Source organism: Mesoplodon densirostris, chromosome 16 (genome assembly GCF_025265405.1).
Source record: "Mesoplodon densirostris isolate mMesDen1 chromosome 16, mMesDen1 primary haplotype, whole genome shotgun sequence".
NCBI lineage: Eukaryota > Metazoa > Chordata > Mammalia > Artiodactyla > Ziphiidae > Mesoplodon > Mesoplodon densirostris.
In genome coordinates, this window is record NC_082676.1 from 38,250,170 (window position 1) to 38,275,200 (window position 25,031).

Below are 25,031 nucleotides of genomic sequence, written 5' to 3' on the forward strand. Positions count from 1 at the left end.
CCCAGCCCCAGCCCCGCCGGGCCCCGCCCCCCGCCGAGTGCATGAGGTTGACGCTACTTTGTTGCACCTGGAGGGAAGAACGTATGGGAGAGGAAGGTGCGCGGGGTGCGGGCCGGCGAGGCGCCGACCCAGGGGCCGGGCGGGTGGGGACGCCGCGCTGGGGGAGACGGGGAAGCGGGGGGCACGGGTGGGGGCCGGGCCTGGCCGCCGCGGAGGCTGGGTCTGCCGCGAGGCCGCGCCCCTGTGTCCTCAGGGATGAGCTCGTCCTTCCGAAGCCCGCAGGCCCCTCCCTGAAAAGCACCCACCCTGTTTCCCCCTCCTCAGCCCCGGTGGGCTGCCCTCCCGCAGTCTGAGGGCCCCTCCTCCCTTTCATCCCCGCCTTCTCCCAACCACCGACCGACGACCACCCGGGAGGAGTCCCAGGCACAGCCCGCCCAGCCCTGGCCTCCATCCGCGTGCTGTGTCCACCCGGGGCTCGCCCTTATCCCGTCTCTAACCGCCCTTGGAAGAAAGAGTCTCTGGGAACGCCTCAGCCCTGACTCGCAGCCCAGCGTTTGGCCGGCTCCGTGACCTTGAGCCAGGTGCTGCCTGCTGGGCCTCAGTTTCCTCGTTTGTACAGTTGAGGGCCGCATAATTGGCCCGTGGTGCTGGTGGTTGGGAGCCTGGGGGCAGGATGGGCAGAGCAGAGATGCGCCTCTGGGGAAGCTTTGGATGTATGCTGGGGCCCCCACCCCCTCTCCCTGCACCAAACCCAGTGCCTGCCATCAGTCTTGGCTGGGAGGATGACTCTCATCCTAGCCTCCTCTTCTGACCCTTCCCCCTACTGGGGCCCAAGGCTTGGGTTTGCAGGACAGTTAGGGTTATGAAGACCCCAAGATTCCTTCCCGGGGGGTCTCCTTTCCTGGGTTTCTTCATCTGAGCCATCTCATAGGTCCACCAGGTTCAACAAAAGTCCTATTATGCCAGCTCCTCCAGCCCTGCCCTCCCCTGGGGCTACTGCCAACCCTCCCCCAGGTCCTTGAAGGCCCACTTGGAGCAGGGGCCCACCTTACGGTAGCTCCTAGGTCACTGGGTCCTCATGGAGGGGCAGACTGTGGCCTTGGAGCCTGGCTGGTGACCCAGCAAGTCTTACCTTCTCCAGGGCTCAGTCTCCCCATCTGTACAATGGGAAGGGGCAGGCTGGGAGATCTTCCAGGGCCCACCCAGCTCCAAGGGTGTCAGGCCCCAGGGATGACTAAGCATGCCTAGTGGCCGTCTTGAAGAGGTGTCAGGCCTCCCTGGAGCAGGTGTCTGGGAGCCCAGCCCGATGGCCCTGGCCCCTTGTTAGGCCACGGCATAGCCAAGCCTTCCAGGGGGCTTCAGTACAGGATGCACCAACCTAGCCCTGTCCAGTCCCTGCCCTTTGAAGGGACTGGGCAGGCAGGAGAGGAAGGGGGCCTGTGACAAGAGTGTCACCCACTGCCTTATTTCTAAATCGTGCTGCTTTCTTTCTCCGCATTTACCGTGCCAGACCCTGAGTTGAAGGATGCCATTGCTGGGGGTTGGCAGACATCTGCTCCTCCTCCTCAGTTTACAGAGAGAGAAACTGAGGCCCAGAGGAGCTTGGTAGTTCAGCTGTGGTCTCAGCAAGACTCTCAGACCTGCATTCTTTCTGATGCTCTGTACAGTGACTGCTCAGCCTGGGCGCTGCGTGTGTACAGGAGGATTTGTGGAGGTGCATGTGGAGTTGGGGCAGGGCCGGGCCTGCAGCAAACCGCGCCTCCTGAGAATGCTTCCTAACGCCCTTTCCACCCCCGCAGGAAGCGAGTTGCCCGTGTGTGCAAGCTGCGGCCAGAGGATCTATGATGGCCAGTACCTCCAGGCCCTGAATGCTGACTGGCACGCAGACTGCTTCAGGTAGGGCAGGCTGACCTGAGCTCGGGTGCCCTAAGCAAGGCCTGCCAGAGACGTGGCGATTCCTCCTGGTGCCATCTCTGGTTGTGACTTCCAGCAAGTCCTTGGCTTCAATTTTCCCCATCTGTGAAATGAAGCATTTGGACTAGAAGATCCCTGGAGGCCTTTCGTTTTTCTCATTCTAGACAGAAAAGGAGAGAAAAGGTGACACTTGCGTTTATGCTTGTAATACCAAGGCCTTTTGGCACCTTGGTGGGGGAGGAGTGGAGGGCAGTGCGCCCCTGCCTGCTGGGTGCTGGTGCTCCAGAGAGAGGCCTTGGGAGGAGCTGGGCCTCCTTCATGGGCCCCAGGCAAGTTTGGAAGATGCATATCCAGTAAGACCAGTCCCTTCCCTCTGGACACCAACTCCCAAGTGTAGGAGAGTAGGATCAGAGCTGTGGTGGAGCACATGGGGACCCAGAGGTGGCCCGGCAATCCAGGAGCACCATCCTGAGAAACGGGCAGGGGGTAGCCTTAGATAGCTCTGTAGGGCCAGAAATGGGTATGTGAGATTTCCCACATGGAGAAGTGTGGTAGGAAGCAGTTCCAGACAGAGGGCCCAGCAGGTGCAAAGGGTAGAATGGTGATGGGGCCTGGCCCAGTCAGTGAACAGCAGAGTTCAGGCAGGAAAGCACCAAAAAGGAGGGAAGGTAAAGTGGCGAGGCCCAGCTGGGGTCAGGGCATCAACCACCGGCTGAAGGAGTTTAATTTAGGCAGTGGAGGCTCCGACAGGGATTTTTTTTTTCTTTTATAAAAATAATGTCTAGGGCTTCCCTGGTGGCGCAGTGGTTGAGAGTCTGCCTGCCGATGTAGGGGACACGGGTTCGTGCCCAGGTCCGGGAAGAACCCACATGCCACGGAGCAGCTGGGCCCGTGAGCCATGGCCACTGGGCCTGCACGTCCAGAGCCTGTGCTCTGCAATGGGAGAGGCCACAACAGTGAGAGGCCCACGTACCACAAAAGAAAAAAAAATGTCTAACATTTTCTACAATTTAGGAAGGGCCAGGCACTGTTTTAAGGACTTTTTACAGTTGGATACGTGTTGTCTCCATGAATCGGAACACAGAGAGGTTAATTCTCTTGACCAAAGATACACAGCCAGTGAGCGAAATGAGCACACAGTACCCACACTGGCTGGGGAGCCCAGAGGAGAGGCGGGCTCCGTGTCCTGGGGTTCCCAATCAAGTGTTGGGAAGGAGGCCTTCAGGGAGGAAAGGGCCTTTGAACAGGCAGAGACAGGGAGGTGGGACAGTGCAAACCGTGGAAGGCCCAGGATCAGCTCATCTGGTTGGAACAGAGTGAGTCGAGGGACATGATGAGGAGGCAAAGTTAGGATTGATTCAGTGAAGGGCCCTGAAGGCCAAGATAAGTAGCTTCTGAGGGCAGTAGGGAGCCAGCAGAGAGTGTCAGAAAGCAGGGGAGGGATGTGGGCAGAAGTGCTATTGAAAAATGCCATCCCAGTGGGCAGATGGTGGTAACATGACAGGGAAGGGACTGTCAGTAGTTCGGGGCTCTGTGCTCTTAAGACCTGACATAGGACAGTGACTAAGAGTGGAGAGAGTTTCAGATCTAGAAGGGACGATATTTGGCAAGGATTAATCATATTAGCCACTATTCATTGGTGACTCTTTTAATGTCATTTCATTAAACCTTCACCATAACCGTAGGAGGTGCCATTATTTGCTCAATTTCCATGTAAGAAATGGAGGTCGGAGAAATCAAGTAACTTGCTGAAAGTTGCCACAGCCAGAGCTGGGACTCGAACCTATGTCTGTCTCACTCCAAGTCACTGCAGAGCTGAAGAAGTCAGGGGCTGTGGGGTGGAGCTGGGGGCTGGTGAATGGCAGGGGCAGAATCTACAGCAGTCTGGTTTTTCACCCTGGGTGCAGAGGAGGCCAGTGGTCTGTTGGCTCTGGTGGAGCTGGGGGCCAGGTTGGTAAGGAGTTGTGCCCTGTCCTCGTTGAGGTGGAGGTGCAGTAGGCTAGCCAGGGTGGCAGTGCCCTCCCGAGAGCTGGCCGAGGTGATCTGAGACCGGTCAGAGGTGGGAAGGCCAGAGAGAACAGCCCACTCAGTGCTGGGGGATGGGATTTGAGAAGAGGCTGAGAGAAATCCAGGGAAGAACTTTGGGGGCCCCGGTGCATGGCGTGGGGAGGGAGGTAGAGCCTTGGGAGACATGGGGGAGAGCCAGGCTTGCAGCCACAGAAGCCACAGAAGGGCAGCAGTGGGGCAGGAGGCATGGAACCTAGCTTTGGAGGGGTCCCTGCCCTGTTAACCAGCAGGGCTGGTTAACCAGAGGGCTGAGGCCCCGGGAGGGGGCGGTAGGGAGGGGGCACGTTGGGTTTGGCCCTGGTGCGGTGGGGACACAGGGAAGGCTCCCACAGTGAGGGAGGGCCCACAGGCAGTAAGAGCCGTGGCTTCTACGTGATTCCACGACTTACACAGTGTTTCTGGCCTCGTGGCGTGTGGTTCTCCCGACAGCCCCCAAATCTGGTTGAGGCCAACGGTGTCCTCACTCCCATGACAGTCAGGAAAGCAGCTCAGAGAGGAGTCGCTGCTTGCTGGGCCCCTGGAAGCATCTCAGTGCCGTGAAGCGGGGCTGCCACCAGCCCCTGGGCTCCGAGAGCCTTGCAGCGAGAGAGTTGCTGTGGGCCCACAGAATGCCTCTGGCATTAGCACTAGGTGTCATTGTCACTGCAGAGCCAGCCCCTTTCTCTGTTCCAGTCTCCTGGAAGGTCATGGCCAGGCCCAGGGGGGTCCAGGCTTCCCCTTGCCCAGCTGCTGCCTCTGGGAGGTCCCTTCCCAGAAGCCTGCAGCGCAGGAGCCCTGGGGCTGCCATAACTCAGGTAACATCTCCCTGGGGGCTGGTTGGGCTGACCGTGGATGAGGAGGGCTGAGTGCACAGCTGGCACTGGGGGCCGGAGCCTGGGCTGGGACGCCCCCCTCGTTGGGGGACTTTCAGGCAAAGAGGATGGACTGTCCATGGAAGTCAAGCTCTGTTCCCTCGGGGGCAGCACCAGAAGAAGCAGCTGCTCCCTGTCCCCAGAGAGTCTCCAGTGCCTTTGTCACAGCAGAGGCCGGGGGGCACGGAGCGTGCCTTTCTCGGGTGTGCAGGGCTGAGGATACAGTACCGGCCAAGCTTCCCCGCCTGCACCAGAGCCCAGGCAGCAGGCCCTTCAGCTGCTTCCTGTTGTGAGCTAAGACCAAGTCCTCTTGCACCCACATCACTGCATTATCCTCCTCCCCTGCTGTGTGGCCACGCTGGCCCCTCCCTCTGCAGCCTCCAATCCTGAGTGCCTGGGGCAGGATGGGGAAACAGCCTGTCCGGCCCACCCCTGCACTCCCCGTAGGCCTCTGGGGCCCCCCTGCGATAGGTGGCAGCAAAGGATGCTGGCCTCGAACCTGAGAAGATGCCGCTTCCTCCGAGGGGCTAAGTAAGTGGAAAGCCCCCTCCCCACCTGTCCCAGGCCTCGGGCAGGGCCCCTGGTGTGAGGGCTGGGGCTGGAGGCCATGGTGGGACAGACCCACCTGAGGCCGGGCAGTGGAGCAGGAGAACTGAAACTCCTTGGTCACTGTTGGCCGCCTGTCGAGGGGAAGCAGGCCACCGCTGAGGCTCCTGGCCCTTCTGGTACAGGTCTCCCCTGAGGCTGGTCCCCCAGCTGCTCGTTTTCACCCTTGGTTTCCAGGGATGTGGCTCTGGGTAGAGGGCACCCCTGGGAGGGAAGGACCTGTCGCTGTAGGGGTTGCCACTGCTTCCCAGCCTGGCCTGTTCATGCCCCCCTCCAGCCCCACAGTGGCCTCCTCTCCTGCTCAAGCCTGGCTCTGCCTTTGCCTGCTCTGGGAGAGGGTTACACTGTACCTGGTATTACTCTCTTGACACCCTTTGTAGGGGCAGGGGCATTGGGGGGCACCCCAAGAGCCAGGCATGTCCTGCCCCACCTGCCTCCTCTGGCTCCTGGCCAGATGTGGGCCTGAGGGGTGAGGGGATGCACAGGGTCAGGGGCTTCTGTGTGCCTTCTTCCATCGGCAAAGGTCCACTGAGGCCCCAGGCGCCAGCCACCAAACTACTATGTGAGCCTGGTCTAGATCCCCTATCTGAGATGGAGGCTGAGCCGGGGCACCTTGGAGCAGTTCTGAGGACGCTGGGGGTGGGAACTGCTCCTGGTTGAGTGCACAGAGTGAGCCAGTCTGGCAGGAAGCACTTCTGTTCTCTTCAGGGACCAGCGTTTGTAGGTGCCTGGCCTGGGACCTCAGGGAGCTGGCAGGTTAATGGCAGAGGCTGGCGGTGCAGGCTGCGTGGGGGGCCATGGGCGCATCTGAGCAGGCTTCAGGGAAGTGGTTATCAGGGAGCTGACTGCGCTCACAGAGCTTGAGTGAAGCAACGTGAGGTCTTCCAGGGCTGCTACGGTGATTAATGTTTGTGCGTGAGAAGGACTAGGAGTTTGCAGGCAGAAGAGCATTCTCTCCCCTGGAGGAAGGCGGCCGCTCCAGAGCCCCGACTGACCCGCCCACCGAGGTGGGGAGGGGGGCTGCTTCCTGCAGCCTGGGGCTGTGGGGGAGACTCCCGCGGAGACACTCCTGTGACGCGCTTCGTGTCTGGTGGGTCTGGTCAGCGGAAGGGCGAAGTGAATCATCGATCCGCACAGGGAGTGGGGTATCTCCCCAAGGTCACCCTGCGCTGACTGCGCCCCGCCTCTTTGCGGAGCCTGCTCTCCTGCTGCGCACCTTCCTGCTAGGTTAGAGCCCCCTGGGGGCTGCGCCGGGGACCTCCCCGTCCCCGGGTGTCCTCCCTCCTGGCTCGGTGCCTTCCTTGCCTTGTCGCCCCGCCCGCCCCGTGGTAAGATGCCCACCCACTGCAGTCGCAGCGATTGTGGGGGCAGGAAGGGCTGCGGGGGCAACAGATGACGTCATGGCTCCCGTCCAGCCGCTGCTTCCGCTGCAGCCTCTCGCATCCCAGCGCTGCCTCCAGAGGCTTTCCCTCCCCACTCGCCATCCCTTTAAGAGACCTCATCAGACCCTGCCTTCCTGGCTTCCAAAACCCGGGCATTTTGTGTTCCCCAGCCCGCCCCCTGCCCAAAGCCCCAAGCTGTGGTCCCCAGCCCCTCCCCTCAGGCTACCAGACAATGGGGAACTGGCTGGATCCTCTTAAAGGGACAGTGTCCAGCAGCACTCTTGGCTGCTATGCGCTCCCTCCTTCTCCTCCCTCCTCCCCCTCCCCCTCCCCCCTCCTCCCTCCTCCCCCTCTCCCTCCCCAGTTCCCTAGCTCAGGAGCAGTCATTGAGTGGAGGCTTTCCCGGCTGCCTGAGGCACAGTGCTCTCTGACCCAGCCCCAGTCTTTCCTGCCCTCCTCTGACCTGGTTTGTTCCCCCACTGAGCCATGAGCTCTGAGCCTGGGCCCTCCTATCCCTATGCGACCTTGGTACATCACCCGGAGCACCCAAACAGCAACAGAGCTGGACGGGTCCCCTAGCCATTCTCTGCGCAGTGTGTACTCTGGCCCAGACATACCTATGCATGCCAGGACCCTGGGTCAGGCTCTGCAGAACCCAGTGGGGCTCGTGCCTGGGGTTGAGAGGGGTGTCGGTCACTGGGGGTCCCACATTTTTGCATTTGCTTATTACCCTGGCTTAGCTGAGCTGCTGGTCCCCACCCGACCAGGACGCTTGAAGGGAAAGATGTCAGGCATGTAGGTCTAGCTCCTGGCCTGGAGGGTGGCACCTAGGAAGAAGCCTGTACATCATTTCTCCCCATCTGCCCTTCAGGGGCCCCACCAGCCAGGCCTTCCTGCTACCTATGCTGAACCCCGTTCTTCTGACGGGCAGCACCCGTGGGGCTGGCTGAAGCCTAGGAAGCCGGGAGATCCTCTCTCTTAACTGACTGACTGGTCTCTACTGAGCTGAACTCCTGCCTTGTATCTTGGTGGAACTGGGAGTATCTTCTTGGGGCCTGTGGTGCCCACCTCTGTGACCTTGGACAGGGTAGACCCTCCGAAGTTCATCTGCCTCATCTCTAAAATGAGGATAGCCATGCCTGCCTCATGGTGGCCTGTGAGGATTAATAAATTTATTAAGCAAGAAAATGGGAAGGTGCCAGCACTTAGTAGGTCTTCACAGCACCGAAAGGTCACTACCATCTACATCAGCGGCCAGAGCTGCCTCCACTTTGCTGGGAGGGGGAGGAAGCAGACTAGACTGAAGAGTGGGGCTCACAGTTTGTTCCAGCCCCGCCCCCCGCCCCAACCTGAATCCCGGGCTCCCAGGTTCCAGCCCTCCCTGGGCCTGACTGGTGGGTGACTGAGAGTAACTTGCCTGCCCTCGCTGGCCATCTTCCTTCACGACAAGGGACAGGGGCCTCAGATGAGTAGCACCTCTCAGCCCAGGTCTAGCAAGTGGGCCAGACACCCTGGGTGCAGAACTGCTGAGGGTGGTTGTTCAGGCTGCACACAGTACCAGGGCTTCTGGCTGAGGGACCACGGCAGAGGGGGTGGGGGTGGGCGCTGAATCCATCCCCGGCTCCACTTGCCAAGCCCTGTGCCCCAGCACAGGCTGCTCCCGTCCAGAGGGCACACCTTTCTCTAGTGCTGCCTGTAGACTGGAAGGGCCCAGGTGTGCGGGGCGGGTGGGCCCCTCTGAGCCCCAGCTCCCCTTCCACCCAGGTGTTGCGAATGCAGTGCCTCCCTTTCACACCAGTACTATGAGAAGGATGGGCAGCTCTTCTGCAAGAAGGACTACTGGACCCGCTATGGCGAGTCTTGCCATGGGTGCTCAGAGCACATCACCAAGGGGCTGGTCATGGTAAGCACCCCTCCCCCACTCACACACCTCACCTGTGTGTGTGTGTGTGCGTGCGTGTGTATGTGTTTTCACAGGTTTCCCTGCTCCAGATCTCTCTCCCATCATCTCTCTTGTTCTTCTCTTCACTAGTTCTCTGATTCCTCTGTGCCTCCTGAGCCTGTTTGTCTGTATCCCTCAGCCCGCTATTATGGAGGCAACTCTGTCTGCCCCGAAGTTGGTTTGGGGCTGCCCTTCTGAGAGGAGGCCGAGGGGAGGAGCTATGGGGGCTGAAGGGGCTGCTGAGGTGGCTTGTCCCCACCCCACCCCAACTCCCCTTCCAGGTGGCCGGGGAGCTGAAGTACCACCCCGAATGCTTCATCTGCCTCACATGTGGGACCTTCATCGGTGACGGGGACACCTACACTCTGGTGGAGCACTCCAAGCTGTACTGGTGAGTGCCCCGCCCCTCCCGGCACCTGGCGTGCCCACCTGTGTCACACGTCTCCCACGCCAGGGCCCTTCCCCTTTCCATGTGGAGGGCGGTCATAGTGACAGTGTAGAAACCACTGGGAAATATAAGACGCAGCAATCAGATGGAGAAAGCCTCAGACATGAGCTTTCTTTTCTCTTCTTCTTTTTTTTAAAAATACTTATCTAATATTTTGGCTGCGTCCAGTCTTAGTTGCGGCATGCAGGATCTTTTGTTGTGGCGCGCGGGCTTCTCTCTAGTTGTGGCGCACGGGCTCTCTAGTTGCGGCGCGTGGGCTCAGTAGTTGCAGTGCACGGGCTTAGCTGCCCTGTGGCATGTGGGATCTTAATTCCCCGACCAGGGATCAAACCCACATCCCCTGCCTTGGAAGGCTTATTCTCAACCACTGGACCACCAGGGAAGTCCCACAGACATCAGCTTTCTTACTGACATCACTGCTGTGCAGTTCTGGCACCAACCCTCAGAGTTAGCACCAACCCTGTGAGCTCAGGACCTGTCCCCGGCAAGTTCGCCCTGACTTCAGTCACCGGCCACAAGTTTGGGGGTCCCCAGGCCGCTCGAATTTCTGACTGATTGGCTGCAAAGTCAGGGATTCCCACAACTCTCTCAGCTTTGATACTTCGCTCAATAACTCAGAGCTCAAGAGAGCACTATACTCACAATTATAGTTTTTTACTAAAGGCTACAAATCAGGACCAGCCAGATGAAGAGATGCAAAGGGCGAGGTCCGGGAGGGTCTCGAATGCACAGCTTCTGTGCATTCCACCCGTGGAATCAAGACGTGTGACCCGTCCTCCCTGGCATCACCAGAGTTTTTATTGGGGTTTCATTATGTAGCATAATTGATTGAATCACTGGGCACGGATTGAACTTAGTTTCCTCGAGGTCAGGCTGGGTTAGAGCCGCAGCCCTCTCACCTTGTGGTCAGTCTTGTGACCAGCAACCCCCTCCCCGCCGCCTGAGTCATCTCATTAACATTAGCTCAAGTGTGTGAAGGGCTCAAGAAAAAGGAAGATACTCCTGTCCCAAGGATTTAGAGCCTCTTTCCCAGGAGCCAGGGACAAAGACCAGACAAATTCTTTATTATGGCAACACTGATAAAGCTGGATTTGAGGGCAGCATGACTTTTGAGGATCCCAAATGGACTCTTAATGACTTCCTGCTGAACTGGATTTATCCCCAGGCCTCATCTTGGCCAGCTGACGGAGCATAGACAACCCAGAATGAGCCCCGGAGAGGGGCAAGGCTGGGCTGAGCATGCCCAGTTCCTGCTCCCAGCCCATCAGGCAGCCAAGGTCCTCCTCTTCCCTTGGAGAGCAGTGAGGGGAGGGTGGGAGGAGAAGAGAGCCTGGGGCTGAGGGATCGGGGTTGGGGTGATGCTGGTGACTGTCCTGACACACTTTTCTTCCCGCTCTTTGGGTCCCCACCGCCTGTGGCTCTTGCAGCGGACACTGCTACTACCAGACTGTGGTGACCCCCGTCATTGAGCAGATCCTGCCTGATTCCCCCAGCTCCCACCTGCCCCACACAGTCACCCTCGTATCCATCCCAGCCTCAGCTCATGGCAAACGTGGCCTCTCGGTCTCCATCGACCCCCCTCATGGCCCGCCAGGCTGCAGCACAGAGCACTCCCACACCGTCCGCGTCCAGGGGTGAGTGGCTGGCCTGCTGAGGCTGCAGCTGGTGCAGCTGTGGGCACGGATGCTCTAGGTGGGTGGCCGACTCTGGGGCAGGGGAGCCCTGAGACTGGGTGAGCACATGGGGCCAGTTGGAACCCAGCTCTGACAACCTGTATACCAGATGCCTGGTCCAATCATTCCTCCAAAAAAACATAAGAAATGTTAGATAAAATATTTTAAATGTTTTCTTTAATCCCTGCATGACCCAACAAGAAAGAGAAGTAACCAGGTCAGGAATAAGTGAAGGAAGGAGCCCAGGGGTGTCATCAGAGCATGGAAGGCAGCCATGACTTAAGGGCAAATCTGAATTGGGTGAATTAAGCTTCAGTTTTCGAGTCTTCTCATGGCTGAGCCTCTCAAAGCCCTGACTTGCTCAAGGAAAGTGAGTCTGATAAGAGAACACCTCCCCACCCCATAAAGCTGCAACCCCCAAAGGGCTCTCAGGGTGAGGAAGAACAAGAAATAAACCATACCTTCCACCAGCCCCCGCCCCCCCCCCCCCCCGCCGCCCCTGACAACCAACTCCCAGAACTAGAAAATAAACTGATTTGAACCTAAATGGAAGGGGAGATGGAATCTCCCCTGAGAATTCATACACTTGGGTTTGCCAACCAAGTTCACATGCCTGGGTGGTTCAGAAAACCTCCAGGCAGAATTGTAAAAGTTTAAAGTACTTCTCCACTAGGGGTAATGTCCTTAGGCCCTGACGGAATCAGATGCAGATCCTTTCTGGAGGAACCCACCTCCAGGCTTCACAGAATTTCTCGAGATAAGCATCCCAAGGAAGGTGAGCCGTTTGGTCAAAAATCATAGAGAACAAGGCACTGTGAGCAAGAACCAGCAGAAACAACAGGTGGCAGAAGCAGACCTACAAAACCTGCAGATAGTAGGATTATCAGAAACAATACAAAATAATTATGCTCCATATGTTTTAATAAATAAGAGATCCTTGGAAAAAGTGAGTAAAGAGCAAATGAATTTGGAAAAGAACCACATAGAACCCCTAGAAGTGAAAGATGGGTTTAGCAGTAGAGGAGGGTTTTAAACAGCTGAAGGGAGAAGCAGAAACACAACAAGGTGAAAATAGGGAAAGAGAGGTTAAGACGCACGGAGGACAGAGTGAGCAGCTCTAATCATCCATCTAGAATCACAGGAGAAGAGAGAATGGGAGAGAGGCAGTATTTGAAGATATGATGGCTGAGAACTTCCCAGAGCTGATAAAAGATACCAATCCACAGACTGAAACCCAGTAAATCCCAAACAGGAAAACTAAAAAGAAATTCACCCATAGATTCCCCGACCTGGTGAAACTACTACACCAAAGGCAAAAGAAAAGACTTTAAAAGTAGCCATTGGGAGGACTTCCCTGGTGGCTCAGTGGTTAAGAATCCGCCTGCCAATGTAGGGGACATGGGTTTGAGCCCTGGTCTGGGAAGATCCCACATGCCGAGGAGCAGCTAAACCTGTGTGCCGCAACTACTGAGCCTGTGTTCTAGAGCCTGCGAGCCACAACTACTGAGCCCGTGTGCTAGAGCTACTGAAGCCCTTGCATCTAGAGCCCATGCTCCGCAACAAGAGAAGCCACTACAATGAGAAGCCTGTGCACTGCAACGAAGAGTAGCCCCGACTCGCCGCAATAGAGAGAAAGCCTGCGTGCAGCAGCAACGAAGACCCAACGCAGCCAAAAATAAATAAATTTATTTAAAAAACAAAAATTTCCTTCAAAACCAGAACAGGCTGACAGCTGATTTCTCAACAGAAACAATGAAAGCCAGAAATAGTGAAATGATATATTCAATGCACTCAGCAAAAAAGAACCATCAACCTAGAATTCTATACTTGATGAAAATGTCCTTCAAGTATGAAGGTGAAATAAAGACATGTTAAGGCAGACAAAATGGGATTTGATACTAGCAGATTATCCCTAAAGAAAATTCTAAAGGTTGTAGAAAAGGTCCAAGATGTAAGAAGAAATGAAGGTTAAGGGGCTGACGCAGTTGATAACATGCTGTGAGACGTTGAGCAGTTCCCTTGTCCTCTCGGGGCTTTGGGGTCTCTGAACAACGAGGGAGTCGGATACCTTGGAGCCTTCTAAGATTTCTCCTGGGCCTTCATGGACCCTTGAGAAATAGTTTTAAACATTCCCCATGTCTGGGTGTGGGAGCCACGTGCCAGCTTTCTTTGGATTCAATGAACGTTTCTCACATACCTGCCAGGTACCAGGCCCCATGCCTAAGCACTGGTGAGAAGTGAAGATGGTACTGGGGGAGGAGGAGGAGGCTGGGCTTGACTCTGTATCTCCACCCCCATCTTGAGCATCAGCCAGGCCAGCAGCTGCCTTCCATACACAAGTGAGCAGACAGATTAGTGAGAGAGATGGGGAAACTCCCAGACCAGCTGGCCCCTGACAACTGGGCAGAATTTTAGGAGTAGAGGGTCCATGGCACCTCCTCCCTGCCTCCCTCACTGGGTGAGCATTCTTTCCTGCTTCTTTTCCCCCCTTTGGCCACACCGTGCAGCTTGTGGGATCTTAGTTCCCCCACCAGGGATCGACCTGGGCCACAGCAGTGAAAGCACCAAGTCCTAACCACTGGACCACCAGGCAGTTCCCTAAGGAATATATTTTTAGGGCTATATCCATAAGAAGTCTTTATCCATGAAAATATATTCACTATTTTTTAACTTTTTTAATCCTGAAAATTTCAAATTTACAGAAAAATTACTAAAATAATAAGTATATTGAATACCTGTACACCTTTTACCTAAGTTCACCAGTTTTAACTTTCTGCCACACTTGAGGTATGTGTGTCTCTCCCTGTGTCTATATATTTGTGTGTATATACATATATATACTTATTTGTATGTACACACGTACATATTGCTATTTTTTACTAAATCATTTGAGTGGAGGTTGACCATCCTCCCCCCACATACTTCAGACCTTCTCCTAAAAACAAGGGCATTCCCTTACATAATTATCCATTGTATCTTATAGTGTAGTTATGAAATTTAGGAAGTTTAACATTAATACTTTCATTCAGTATACAATCCACATTCAAATTTTGCCAGTTGTCTCAATACTGTCCTTTATGGCAGTTCCCCCTTGATCCAAGATCCAATCCAGGATCACACATTGCATTGAATCCTCATGTCTCTTCAGTCTCTTTTAATCTGTGCCAGTTCCTCAGCTTTTCATTGTCCTTTATGACCTTGACATTTGTGAAGAGTGCAAGTCAGTTAAGGAAGCGTGCCCCTCCATTTGGGTTTGACGGAGGCTTCCTCTTCCTTAGGTTTAAGTCATGCATTTTAACCAGATACCTGATTTTGAGTCCTCTGTGCATCTTACTGGTAGACACAGGATGTCAGTGAAGTGCTCCCTTTATTGGGGATGTCAACTTCGATTATTTGGTTAAAGTGCAGTCCACTCTCTCTGCTGTAAAGGATTTTTTTTCCCCCTTTGCAATGTAACCAGTTTGAGTCATCTGTGAGATACGAGTCTGTAAATATCCTGTTCCCAACAGCCTTTCACTAACTCTAGCATCCACAGATAATTCTGTGATGGCTACAAAGTGGTGATTTTCTGTGTTCTTCCTGCTGTATTTATTAACTGACTTTCCTGTGTAAGGAAGCACTTCTCCCCCATGTGAGAATATACTCTCATAATTGAAAAATTGCTAGCAATCTGTTTTTCTTAAAGCTCTCAGTCTCCTTTCTGTCCTGCCCACCCTCCCCCAGCCCTTCCCCATCTCAGGGCACAGACAAAGTGACCATTCTTTGAAAAGCTTTTACAAAGACAAAATGACAATCAGATAGTTAACACCAAGGAGTTAAAAGAAGCAAGTAAATTTGGCAAGTTGGCCATTCTGTGAGTTAGTTTATGGCCAAGTAATCCAGGGCACCAGCCCCATCTCCACCCTGCAGCTGTGGCTCAGCCCAGGCTGCTCGCTCCTTCCCGCCGATCCCAGAGGAGTGGAAGCCTTAGCTTCATCTTGCAGGGCAAGTTTGGGGGTCAGGTAGGAAGCAGTGGGTCCAGACCCTCTTAGGACTCTTTGACACTTCTCTGCCCCACACGTACCAGCCAGGTAGAAGGAGAGGTCTGTCCTCCATGGCAGAGACAACACTCTGTTGAACAGGAGGCCCCGAGCATCTAGTGTAGGGGGGCAAATACCTGGAGGGCATGCCACTTTTCTCCAGTTCCACACCCACAGCAAGCATTGTAATTAGTATAGAGCTCTTCCCACCAAACCAGAATTCAGTGTTCCCGCCAGTTGCCACCTGCTGATCACACGAGATAGAACGGTTTGCCCCAACGCTCCCGATCTGATCCCCTTGGCCTTGGTTTCCTAGCGGGGTGAGCAGGGGTCTGACCACCACTCTGTGCCCACAGAGTGGACCCAGGCTGCATGAGCCCGGATGTGAAGAATTCCATCCACGTTGGAGACCGGATCCTGGAAATCAATGGCACGCCCATCCGGAATGTGCCCTTGGACGAGGTACGGGTCCTGAGTCTGTGGTTGGAGGTGGTGCTCCCCTGAGAGCACCACCCCTGAGACTCACCTGTCCACACTCCTGCTCTCCCCAGATTGATCTGCTGATCCAGGAAACCAGCCGCCTGCTCCAGCTGACTCTTGAGCATGACCCCCATGACACACTGGGCCACGGGCCGGGGCCTGAGTCCAGCCCCCTGGTCTCCCCGGTTCACGCTCCCAGGGGGGAGGCGGGCAGCTCCGGCCGGCAGAAGCCTGTCCTGTAAGTCAGCCCTGCACCTTGATGTACTGTATCTTGGTACTTTCACTGACGCTGGGCCTCAGGGGGCATGGGACCTGGTCCCTACCCTCCGGTAGCTCACGGTCTGATGAGGGAGTCAGCCCTGCAAAAAGGAGGCCGGCAAGGGGTGCAGGGGGCTAGAAAGAGGAAGGAGAATGAGAAGGAGCAAACGGGGAAAGCAGCGCCCCCAGCTGGGGATGACAGAGCGCTTCCAGGGTGGACCAGCACCCTGGCTTCGAGGAGCAGCTGGCCAGCAGCTCAGGATGCTGGGGCATCGGATGTATTGGGGAGTGGTGGGCTCTGAGGCAGAAACTCGTGGCCGGGGTCTTTGGGCTTTGCCCAATCCGGGGCGCCACCGAAGGGTGTTGCAGCACAGTGATGTGTTTCACAGAGACCACTCTGGTCCCCTTTGCAGGGAGGTGCCCAGGACCAGTGACAGCTGGGGGCCTGTTGTGGTGGTCCAGGCCAGAGGGGCCAAGTGCCCTGTACCCTCTTAAAGGGAAGTGGGGGGGCACCAGGAAGAAGCCCAGAAGCAGCCTGGTCCTCGTGCCACTCACTGCAGGGGTCTGCTCAGGACTCCTGGTCAAGGCTTTGAGGGGGACACCTGGGATGACAGCCTTTATGCTAAGAAACAGTGATATTGAAGGCATGTGTTTCCTCCTCCCCTGCATTTGTCTGGAGCTCAGGCCGCCCTGCAAGGCCACCTGTGGGCGTCCTGGGCAGGTAGTCTGCCTCTGCACTCCAAGGCCTGGGACTCAAATGCTGGGAGGCAGAGCGTCTGATCCAGGGTCACCAGGCAGAGAAGGCCAAGGACAACCATTCCTACCTTAACAGGAAGTCCAAGCCAGAAAGGGCACTGGGTGCTGGCATCGGGATGGGGCAAGAGCCTCATGACTGCCCCAGGAGAGCTGTCCTGTGCCGCCCTTTCTGGCTGTATGGGTGACTGTACGTAGAGTGGCATCGATGGGGCATGGAAGGCAGGGGGAAGGGGGCAGGGCCAAGACCTGGCCTCCCCCCAAGGGGGCCTCGTCCAGGTGCCCACCTGGTGGCAGCGGGCACTGGATGTGTCCCCCCAGGAGGAGCTGCAGCGTCGACACGTCCCCGGGCGCCGGCTCGCTGGGTTCCCCGGCCTCCCAGCGCGAGGACCTGGGTCACTCCGGGTCCCTCCGTGTGGTCTGCCGGCCGCACCGCATCTTCCGGCCTTCGGACCTCATCCACGGGGAGGTGTTGGGCAAGGGCTGCTTCGGCCAGGCCATCAAGGTACAGGGCACGCCAGGCAGGGATGGGGTCGTGGGTGGGAGCAGGGGGGCAGTCTGTGTGTGACCCATTGGTCTTCCACCCTCCTCCCACCAGTGTCCCCAGGAAGCCCCACTGGAAGGGTATCTGGCTTCCAGACTCGCTGGCCAGAGCTCTCTTCTACCTGGGCCTCCCTGAGCTAGTTAGGGGGAGGGGACTTACTATAGACAGACCACGTGGAGGAGGTTGTGGGAAAGTGGCTCCTCAGGGCGGGGGATGGGAGGGCAGCCCAGACTGACCCTGAAGGCTCCCTTCCCCAGGCCCCCTTACTGAGCCCAATGCCAGCCCCCTCCTGGCCTCTGGGCTGCTCACCCGCTTCACACTCTCCCCCAGCAAGACACGAGCCCTTCCCTGGCTCTGATGTCACCTGGCTATGACCAGACTGGAAGGTTCAGAGTTATACAAAAGGCACCAGCCAGGTTGCCCACGTGTGCAGACAGGCCCCAGCCCCTGTCCCTGGTCAGAATCTCTGGTAGAGCTACCATTTGACTTCCAGGAGGCAGCCCAGCAGAGGAGAAGAAAGAGGGCTGGCCTCTGGGTCAGGCGGTCCTGGACCCAAGCCCTGGCCACCCCCCTTCCTGCCACCTGGGTGACCGTGGGCCCTGGTAGGAAACCTTCTTGAGCCTCAGTTTCCTCACCTGTAAAGGACTTAAGTCCCACCCTCTCGGGGGCTGGGAGCATCCCATGAAAAGTCTGCGAAGAGCTTGAAGCCGTCTGCCCATCTGCCTGGGGTGGGGATGGGCCTCCTGCAGGGCGGGCCTAGAGCACAGCATGTGCCTGTGCTGAGTCTCAACCCTTGGGCGTCCCCACACAGGTGACACACCGGGAGACAGGCGAGGTGATGGTGATGAAGGAGCTGATCCGCTTCGATGAGGAGACCCAGCGGACGTTCCTCAAGGAGGTGGGTGAGGGGCCTGCTGCACCCTCTGCACCAGACTCCTAGGACCTACCCCACCCTTCGCCATTGAGAGGGGGTGGGTGGCAGAGGGCTGCAGGAGGATGTGACGCTCAAGCCCACGCTGGAAGAAGAGAAACTATCTGCCAGGAGGGCGAGAGGGGCAAGGACGTCGCTGGGGGTGGGAGCAGCCCAAGCAAAGAGCACGGCAGCCGGCAGGTGTGACCCCGGGGGCTTGAAGGCTTCTCCATCTTTGGAACTGACCGTGGTGGCCTCTGGTGGGAAACGGGGAGAAGGAGACCTGGGCCCAGCCTGTTTACACCCCACCAGGTGAAGGTCATGCGATGCCTGGAGCACCCCAACGTGCTCAAGTTCATCGGGGTGCTCTACAAGGACAAGAGGCTCAATTTCATCACCGAGTACATCAAGGGTGGCACGCTCCGGAGCCTCATCAAGGGCATGGTGAGTGCCGGGCAGAGCCCCTGCCTGAGATCCGTCCCAGCCGCTCCTGCCCTAGGACCCTGGGCCCAGCGGCTCCTCTGTGGGTCCCAGTCTTCTCCCAGGCTCTTCATTGGGGATCGGCCTCTGGTGTCAAAGGCCCTCCAGACACTGATTCTGAATCGAATAAGGGAGCAACTGACTCCATCTAAGGTGGGGGGGAAGGTGGGGCCCAGAGAAGGGTGGCAGCTTCGTTGAGGGGACGCACAGGCTGTCAGGTTAACCCCACGCACCTGCCATAGGTTACCTCTCCCAGAGGGTCTTTGTTTTGCTTCTAAGCAAAACCAAGTCACTGTTTGCCATGATATATAAAATTCAGAACTTGCTGTTAGAGCTTGGATGAAATTACCGATCCTCCTCTAAAAAAGAAGCGTTTGGAGGGGAGCTTCCAGCTCTCCTGGGATGCTGACGGTGCCCCGGGATCCGATGCTCACCCACCCCAGCATCACCCTCAGACCCGGAGACCCTGTTCCCTTCCCTCGCCACTGAGTCCTCAGTCCCTCAGGTTGGATTACCTGCTGTCGCCAGAGTGTGGTCCCTGCGGGCTCCGGACAGGTGTAACTTCTCAGAGGGATTCTGTGGTCCAGTGCAACTTAGAAATGCTGGGCTGCACCAGCGCAGGCTTCCTGGCTGCACCTGAATCATTAATACGCTCTGATGTCCTTGCTCTCCCACTTGAGGTCTCCAAGGAGATGGGGGGAGAGAATGGGGTGTTTCCCCAAATGATTTGAGCCCAGAGCCCTGCTCTCCGGAGTGACTCACCGCAGCTCTCTGCAGGCGACCTCGCCAGGCCCGTCTCTGCTGGTCCATGAAAGCAGGTTCAGGTTTTTTAAAAACTCGAAAAAATGGGATTTTGTAGAAGAGAGAGTTTTTGTTCTCAGAGGAAGTGGGTCAGGAACTATAGAAGAGTATCTCCCACCCCATCACTGTTTGGAACCAGTTCTGTTAGAAAATTGTTTTGAATTATTCACCCACAGCCCTTAGAGGGGACAGTTGTGAGGGACTTCCCTGGCAGTCCAGTGGTTAGGACTCAGCACTCTCACTGCTGGGGCCGCAGGTTCAGTCCCTGGTTAGGGAGCTAAGATCCCACAAGCCACGTGGCAAAAAAAAAAAAAAAGAAGGGACAGTTATGGGTGTAGAAGAGAGTTGGGGGTGCGTCATCGGACCCTGCAGGACACTCACCCCTTCCTGTCTCTCTCTCACCCAATGTCCTGCAACTGTGGCCCTGATGGCTCATCCTGGTCATTCTTCCCACCTCCAGGACAGCCAGTACCCGTGGAGTCAGAGGGTGAGCTTTGCCAAGGACATCGCTTCAGGGATGGTGAGTAGTAGGCTCTGATTGCCGGGGGGCGTGTGGGCTGGGTGATCCGGCCCCACTTATAAAAGCATCTCGGGGCTTCCCTGGTGGTCCAGTGGCTAAGACTCCGCGCTTCCACTGCAGGGAGCGCGGGTTCCATCCCTGGTCGGGGAAGTAAGATCCCGCAGGCCACATGGTGCGGCAAAAAATGAAAAACAAAACACGTTCTCCAGCGCTCACCTAAACTTCACAAGGAGTTTAGAAATGGAAGCCACAGGAAGCTTTGAGAGAGGACAGAGGGGATCCAGTGGGAGGGGGGAAGGTGGGAGCCTCGGGGCGACCAGGGCGGGGCTGGGGGCCCTCAGCACGGCTGCCCCCTGACCCCCGTGCCCCCCACCCTCAGGCCTACCTCCACTCCATGAACATCATCCACCGGGACCTGAACTCCCACAACTGCCTGGTTCGTGAGGTGAGCGGCTTGGGCGGGAGGGGACAGTGAGGGCCCCGCCCACCACACCGCTAGAAGTGCGGGGGCAGGGCCTCTGCTGTGAGCATGGCCTTCACGGAGAGCGGCCCACAGGGTGGCTGCAGCCTACACCGGGCTGCACCAGGGGCTGCGGGCCTGGAGGAGGGCCCGGGTGTGTGGACTGGGGTGGTCAGGGCAGGCTTCCTGAAAGAAGCCTTGGGGGGGATGTACTTCAATGGGGGACAAGTGGGCCCAGGGAGCCCGGCGTCTAAGGGGCAGTGACTGACGGACCACAGGCTGTCCCCAGAAGGCCGAGGAGGGAGTGGGCAGGTGGTGCCAGGGGCGTGTCTCAGTGTGGCTCTGCTTCCGGGTCACCCAGAACAAGAACGTGGTGGTGGCCGACTTCGGGCTGGCGCGGCTTATGGTGGATGAGAAGACGCAGCCCGAGGACCTGCGGAGCCTCAAGAAGCCAGACCGGAAAAAGCGTTACACGGTGGTGGGCAACCCCTACTGGATGGCGCCCGAGATGATCCACGGTGAGTCGGCAGCCCCGCCTGGCACATCCCCTAGGGCCCCGCGGTCCCAGGCGGAGCTGCAGGAGGTGGAGGTCCTGCCCTGCCCCTCTTTGAGTCCTGTCGTTGGTTTCCTTGTGCTGCTGCAACCAGTCATCACGCACTTGGCTTAAAAAACACAAATTAGGGCTTCCCTGGTGATGCAGTGGTTGGGAATCCGCCTGCCGATGCAGGGGACACGGGTTCGAGCCCTGGTCCGGGAAGATCCCACATGCCGCGCGGAGCAACCAAGCCCGTGCGCCACAACTACTGAGCCTGTGCTCTGGAGCCCGCAAGCCACAGCTACTGAACCCCACACGCCTAGAGCCCGTGCTCCACAGCAAGAGAAGCCACCGCAAATGAGAAGCCCGCGCACCGCAACGAAGAGTAGCCTCCGCTCTCCGCAACTAGAGAAGGCCTGCGCGCAGCAACGAAGACCCAGTGCAGCCAAAAATAAAATAAATAAGTAAATAAGTAAATAAATTGATTTTAAAAACCCCACAAATTATCCTGTAGTTCTGGAGGTCAGGAGTCCAGTATCAGGCTCACTGAGCTGAAGTCTGGTGTCAGCAGGGCTGCATTTCTTCTGGAGGCTCAAGGGGAGAGGATCTGTTTGCTTTCCTTTTCCAGTTTCTAGAGGCTGCCTCATTCCCTGGCTCCTGGTCCCTCCTTCAGCAAGGCCGGCAACGCAGCCTCTTCTCTCTGACATCTGTGTCCATTGTCACATCTCCTTCCCTGAGCCTGACCCTCCGCCCTCCTTCATAAAGACCTTGGTGATCCCTTAGGGCTCAGCTGAAAGATCCAAGATAATCTCATCTCAAGATCCCTAACTGAGTCACACCTGCAAAGTCCCGTATAAGGCAGCGTGTTCACAGGGTCCAGGAATTAGGACGGGGACACCTCCGGGGCCATTATTCAGCCTCCCACAGATCCCCTTTCTCCCACTCCATTTCTTTTTTTTTCAGGCCTGTTACACAGTGGTCCCACGTGTGCCCAGACTGGGGCTTATAAAGCCTCTCCACAGGCAGGGGACATGCAAACACAGGGTCAGGGCCGCAGAGCCAGGGTCATCTCAACACCAGCTCTGACCAAAGTTAACATAACCCACCCCCCAATAACTTAACCTGTAAATTGGGGTTAATAGCCCCTATCTCTAAGGAGTAATGTGAGAATTAGATAAGGTTTGTAAGCTAGTCAGAATTCAGTAAATGAGAGTGGCTGTCCTGATTATTTTTAACGTCGTTAGAGAGGGTATTGTTTCCATTTTACAGCTGAGGCACCTGAGGCTCAGAGAGTATGTATCAGTCCCTGAGGCTGCTACAAACCGGGTGGCTTAACAACAGACACTTATTCTCTTGTAGTTCTGGAAGCCAGAGGTCTGAAATCCAGTAGGGCTGTGCTCCCTCCGGGGATTTTAAGGGAGAATCCATTCATTGCTGCTTACAGGTTCTGATCCTGGCGTTCCTGGACCTCTGTCTTCATGTGACTGCCTCCTCCTCTGTGTCTTTTCCTTTTCAGTCTCTTTTATAAGGACAGTTGTGATGGCATTTAGGGCCTGCCCGGATAATCCAGGACTGTCTCATCTCAGGATCTTTAACTTAATCGTAACTTCAGAGACCCTTTTTCCAGTAATATTCACAGGTTCCAGGGGTCTGACACAGTTATCTTTCGGGGTCACCACAAGGTCCATGACCTGCCCGGAGTCACATAGCTGGTTAGTGACTGAGCTGGGCCTGGAACCCCTTGCCCACGGCTTTCAGCTTTACCCACCGCCCTCCCCCGCCAACAGGTTGGCTTAGACTGGGTGGGCTCAGATAGTGTCAGAGCCTAAGGCCTGATCCTACAGAGGTTTCTAGCATCTGCCTCCTGTCCTGACCTGCTGGCCAGGGCATTCCCCCCAGTGGGCGGGTCCCTGGCCCAGCACCCTCACCAGCTGGCATCCCTGGCCCCGTGCCCCTGCTAACAGTGGTCTCTTCATCCAGGCCACAGCTACGATGAGAAGGTGGATGTGTTTTCCTTTGGAATCGTCCTGTGCGAGGTAGGTCCGGGGTGGGCGCACACTGCAGGGGCCCCAGGCCAGGGAGGCTCTGGGAACGGGGCTGCCCACAGCAACCTGCATTCCCGGGGGTGTGGTGGTCCAGGGGGTGCCAGACCCGGGTGTGACCTGCCCTCGAACCCACCTGGGTGATGCCCAGTCCCAGGGGCCCCGGGTAACTGCTGGGCTTCGTGCTGGACAGATCATCGGGCGGGTGAACGCTGACCCAGACTACCTGCCGCGCACCATGGATTTTGGCCTCAATGTGCGAGGCTTCCTGGACCGCTACTGCCCCCCAAACTGCCCCCCAAGCTTCTTCCCCATTACTGTGCGCTGCTGCGATCTGGACCCGGAGAAGAGGTGAGTGGGGTGGGGGCTTAGGGTGGGGTGGTCCCCAGCAGAGCCCGAACCCACCATCCCCCCGCCTGTCTCCCCAGGCCCTCTTTCGTGAAGCTGGAGCAGTGGCTGGAGACCCTCCGCATGCACTTGGCCGGCCACCTGCCACTGGGCCCACAGCTGGAGCAGCTAGACAGGGGCTTCTGGGAGACCTACCGGCGCGGCGAGAGTGGACTGCCCGCCCACCCTGAGGTCCCCGACTGAGACCGGCCTGCCCAGCTGCCCCTGTCCCCGACTTGGGAGAATCCACCCTGCACCAGATTCCTCTGTATGCGGTGGCCAGGTGTGGCACCCTCAGCGGGGCAGCGGACACCCAGACCCCTCCCCAGCGCCAGGCCCTAACTTGCCTTCTACCCTGTGGGCCGTGGCCCCTGCCCTTTCTCTGCCCCCGGCCCCAGAGCTGGCCTGGCTGCACAGACACCATCACCTCACCCTGCCTTACCTCTGTCTTAGTGGGGCCACCCCCTCACGCTTCTCCTTGCATGAGCTGGAGGACCCGTGTGAGCTGTACCCCATCCCATACCCGGTACCCTATCCCACACCCGCTGCCCCGGCTGTCCTGTGCACACTCTACCCGTCTGCCGCTCCTCCGAGGCTGGGCCAGAGGACAGACAGCCTCAGACCGTGGCTCATCATGTGTATTCCCAGGAGCCAAACAGGGAGTCTGGGGCCCATCACCCCTCAGGGGGTGTCTAGGTAGCGTCAGGTATTGATAATTATCCAAACCCCCAAAGCAGAGAGAGGTCGTCTCCTGTGGGGTGGAAATCCCCGTGGCTGGGCAACGGCCCTCCCTCACTTTGGGTCTTTTTGTTTCTTTATTGAAGCCACTTTAGTGAGAAGCAGGTACCAGGCCTCAGGGTGAAGGGAGGGTCCCTGGAGGGAGAGGGGAGCCGTGGTCCCAGGGCCAGAGCTGCTGGGAGGAGCAACAGAAGGAGGCTGGGCAGAGTGGATGAGGCAGTGTCCACCAGCATCCCAGCCCCCTGAAGTTCATCTCAGCACCCATCCCGGGCCTCTCCCGGAGGCTCCCTGCCAGTGGCCAGAGCAGCCCCTGCCCCTCCCCATGCCCCTCTGTCCTCTGGGTTCTTTCTGTGTAATCTATTTTTTAAGAAGAGTTTGTATTATTTTTTCATATGGCTGCAGCAGCAGCAGCTGCTGGGGGCTTGGGGTTTTATTTTTTTGGCGGGCGGGGGTGGGGGGGGCCATTTTGTCACTTTGCCTCAGTTGAGCATCTAGGAAGTATTAAGACTGTGAAGCCTTCTCAGTGCACTTTGAACCTGGAAAGCAATTGAAACAGGCCCATGGGACTATGACTCAGGGAGGTGGGACACAGTCACCTCCATCCAGGAATCACGATGTCTAAGGAACAAAACCCAGACTCAGAATAATAAAATAAATTCTGTACTCCCCACCAGATCCTGCTTTGTGACATGTGTCTGGGGGCCCTGAGGAAACAGGAGGAGAGAGGAACTTTTTGGATTAGAAGCCTTGTGGGAAGACAGGAATGGAGGTGTGGACGGAGGACATAGAGGGTGGGAATGGAGGTGGTGGCCCAGCTGGGACAAGTGAGGACTTTCCAAAGCTGGGTTTGGGGGTGGGGGGAGGATTGGGGAAGAGTGAGAGAGACTAGGGAATGGATTGCTCTTATTGCATGCTTGTTTTTTTTCTAAAATGTAAAGGGTCCAATCAGGAAAACAGAAACCACCCTAGTTATTTCTTTTTTTTTCTTTTTTTAACATCTTTATTGGAGTATAATTGCTTTACAATGGTGTGTCAGTTTCTGCTTTATAACAAAGTGAATCAGTTATACATATACATGTGTTCCCATATAGTTTGTTTTTTTTTTTAGTTTCTGCTTTATAACAAAGTGAATCAGTCATACATACACATCTGTTCCCACATCCCTTCCCTCTTGCGTCTCCCTCCCTCCCACCCTCCCCATCCCACCCCTCCAGGCGGTCA

At 56.8% G+C, this 25,031-nt stretch overlaps 1 protein-coding gene across 1 annotated transcript; it reads left to right on the forward strand.

Annotated features, from left to right (window-relative positions):
- On the forward strand, window positions 1-24,249 carry LIMK1 (LIM domain kinase 1). Its single transcript, XM_060078272.1, has 16 exons — window positions 1-96; window positions 1,800-1,896; window positions 8,585-8,723; window positions 9,044-9,153; window positions 10,638-10,844; window positions 15,259-15,364; window positions 15,454-15,620; window positions 16,715-16,898; window positions 17,749-17,835; window positions 18,160-18,291; window positions 19,589-19,648; window positions 20,028-20,093; window positions 20,470-20,626; window positions 22,624-22,679; window positions 22,879-23,036; window positions 23,114-24,249. The coding sequence occupies exons 1-16, from the start codon at window positions 42-44 to the stop codon at window positions 23,274-23,276; spliced, it is 1,944 nt and encodes a 647-aa protein (XP_059934255.1). The 5' UTR covers window positions 1-41; the 3' UTR covers window positions 23,277-24,249.
- Window positions 24,250-25,031: the final 782 nt, after the last annotated feature.

Bases quoted from the DNA above. Each gene is read 5' to 3' on its own strand.
- LIMK1 (XM_060078272.1), top strand. From the start codon at position 42: ATGAGGTTGACGCTACTTTGTTGCACCTGGAGGGAAGAACGTATGGGA. The intron at 15,621-16,714 runs GTAAGTCAGCCC...GTGTCCCCCCAG, and splicing joins GGCCGGCAGAAGCCTGTCCT to GAGGAGCTGCAGCGTCGACA. The intron at 19,649-20,027 runs GTGAGTAGTAGG...CCCCACCCTCAG, and splicing joins AGGACATCGCTTCAGGGATG to GCCTACCTCCACTCCATGAA.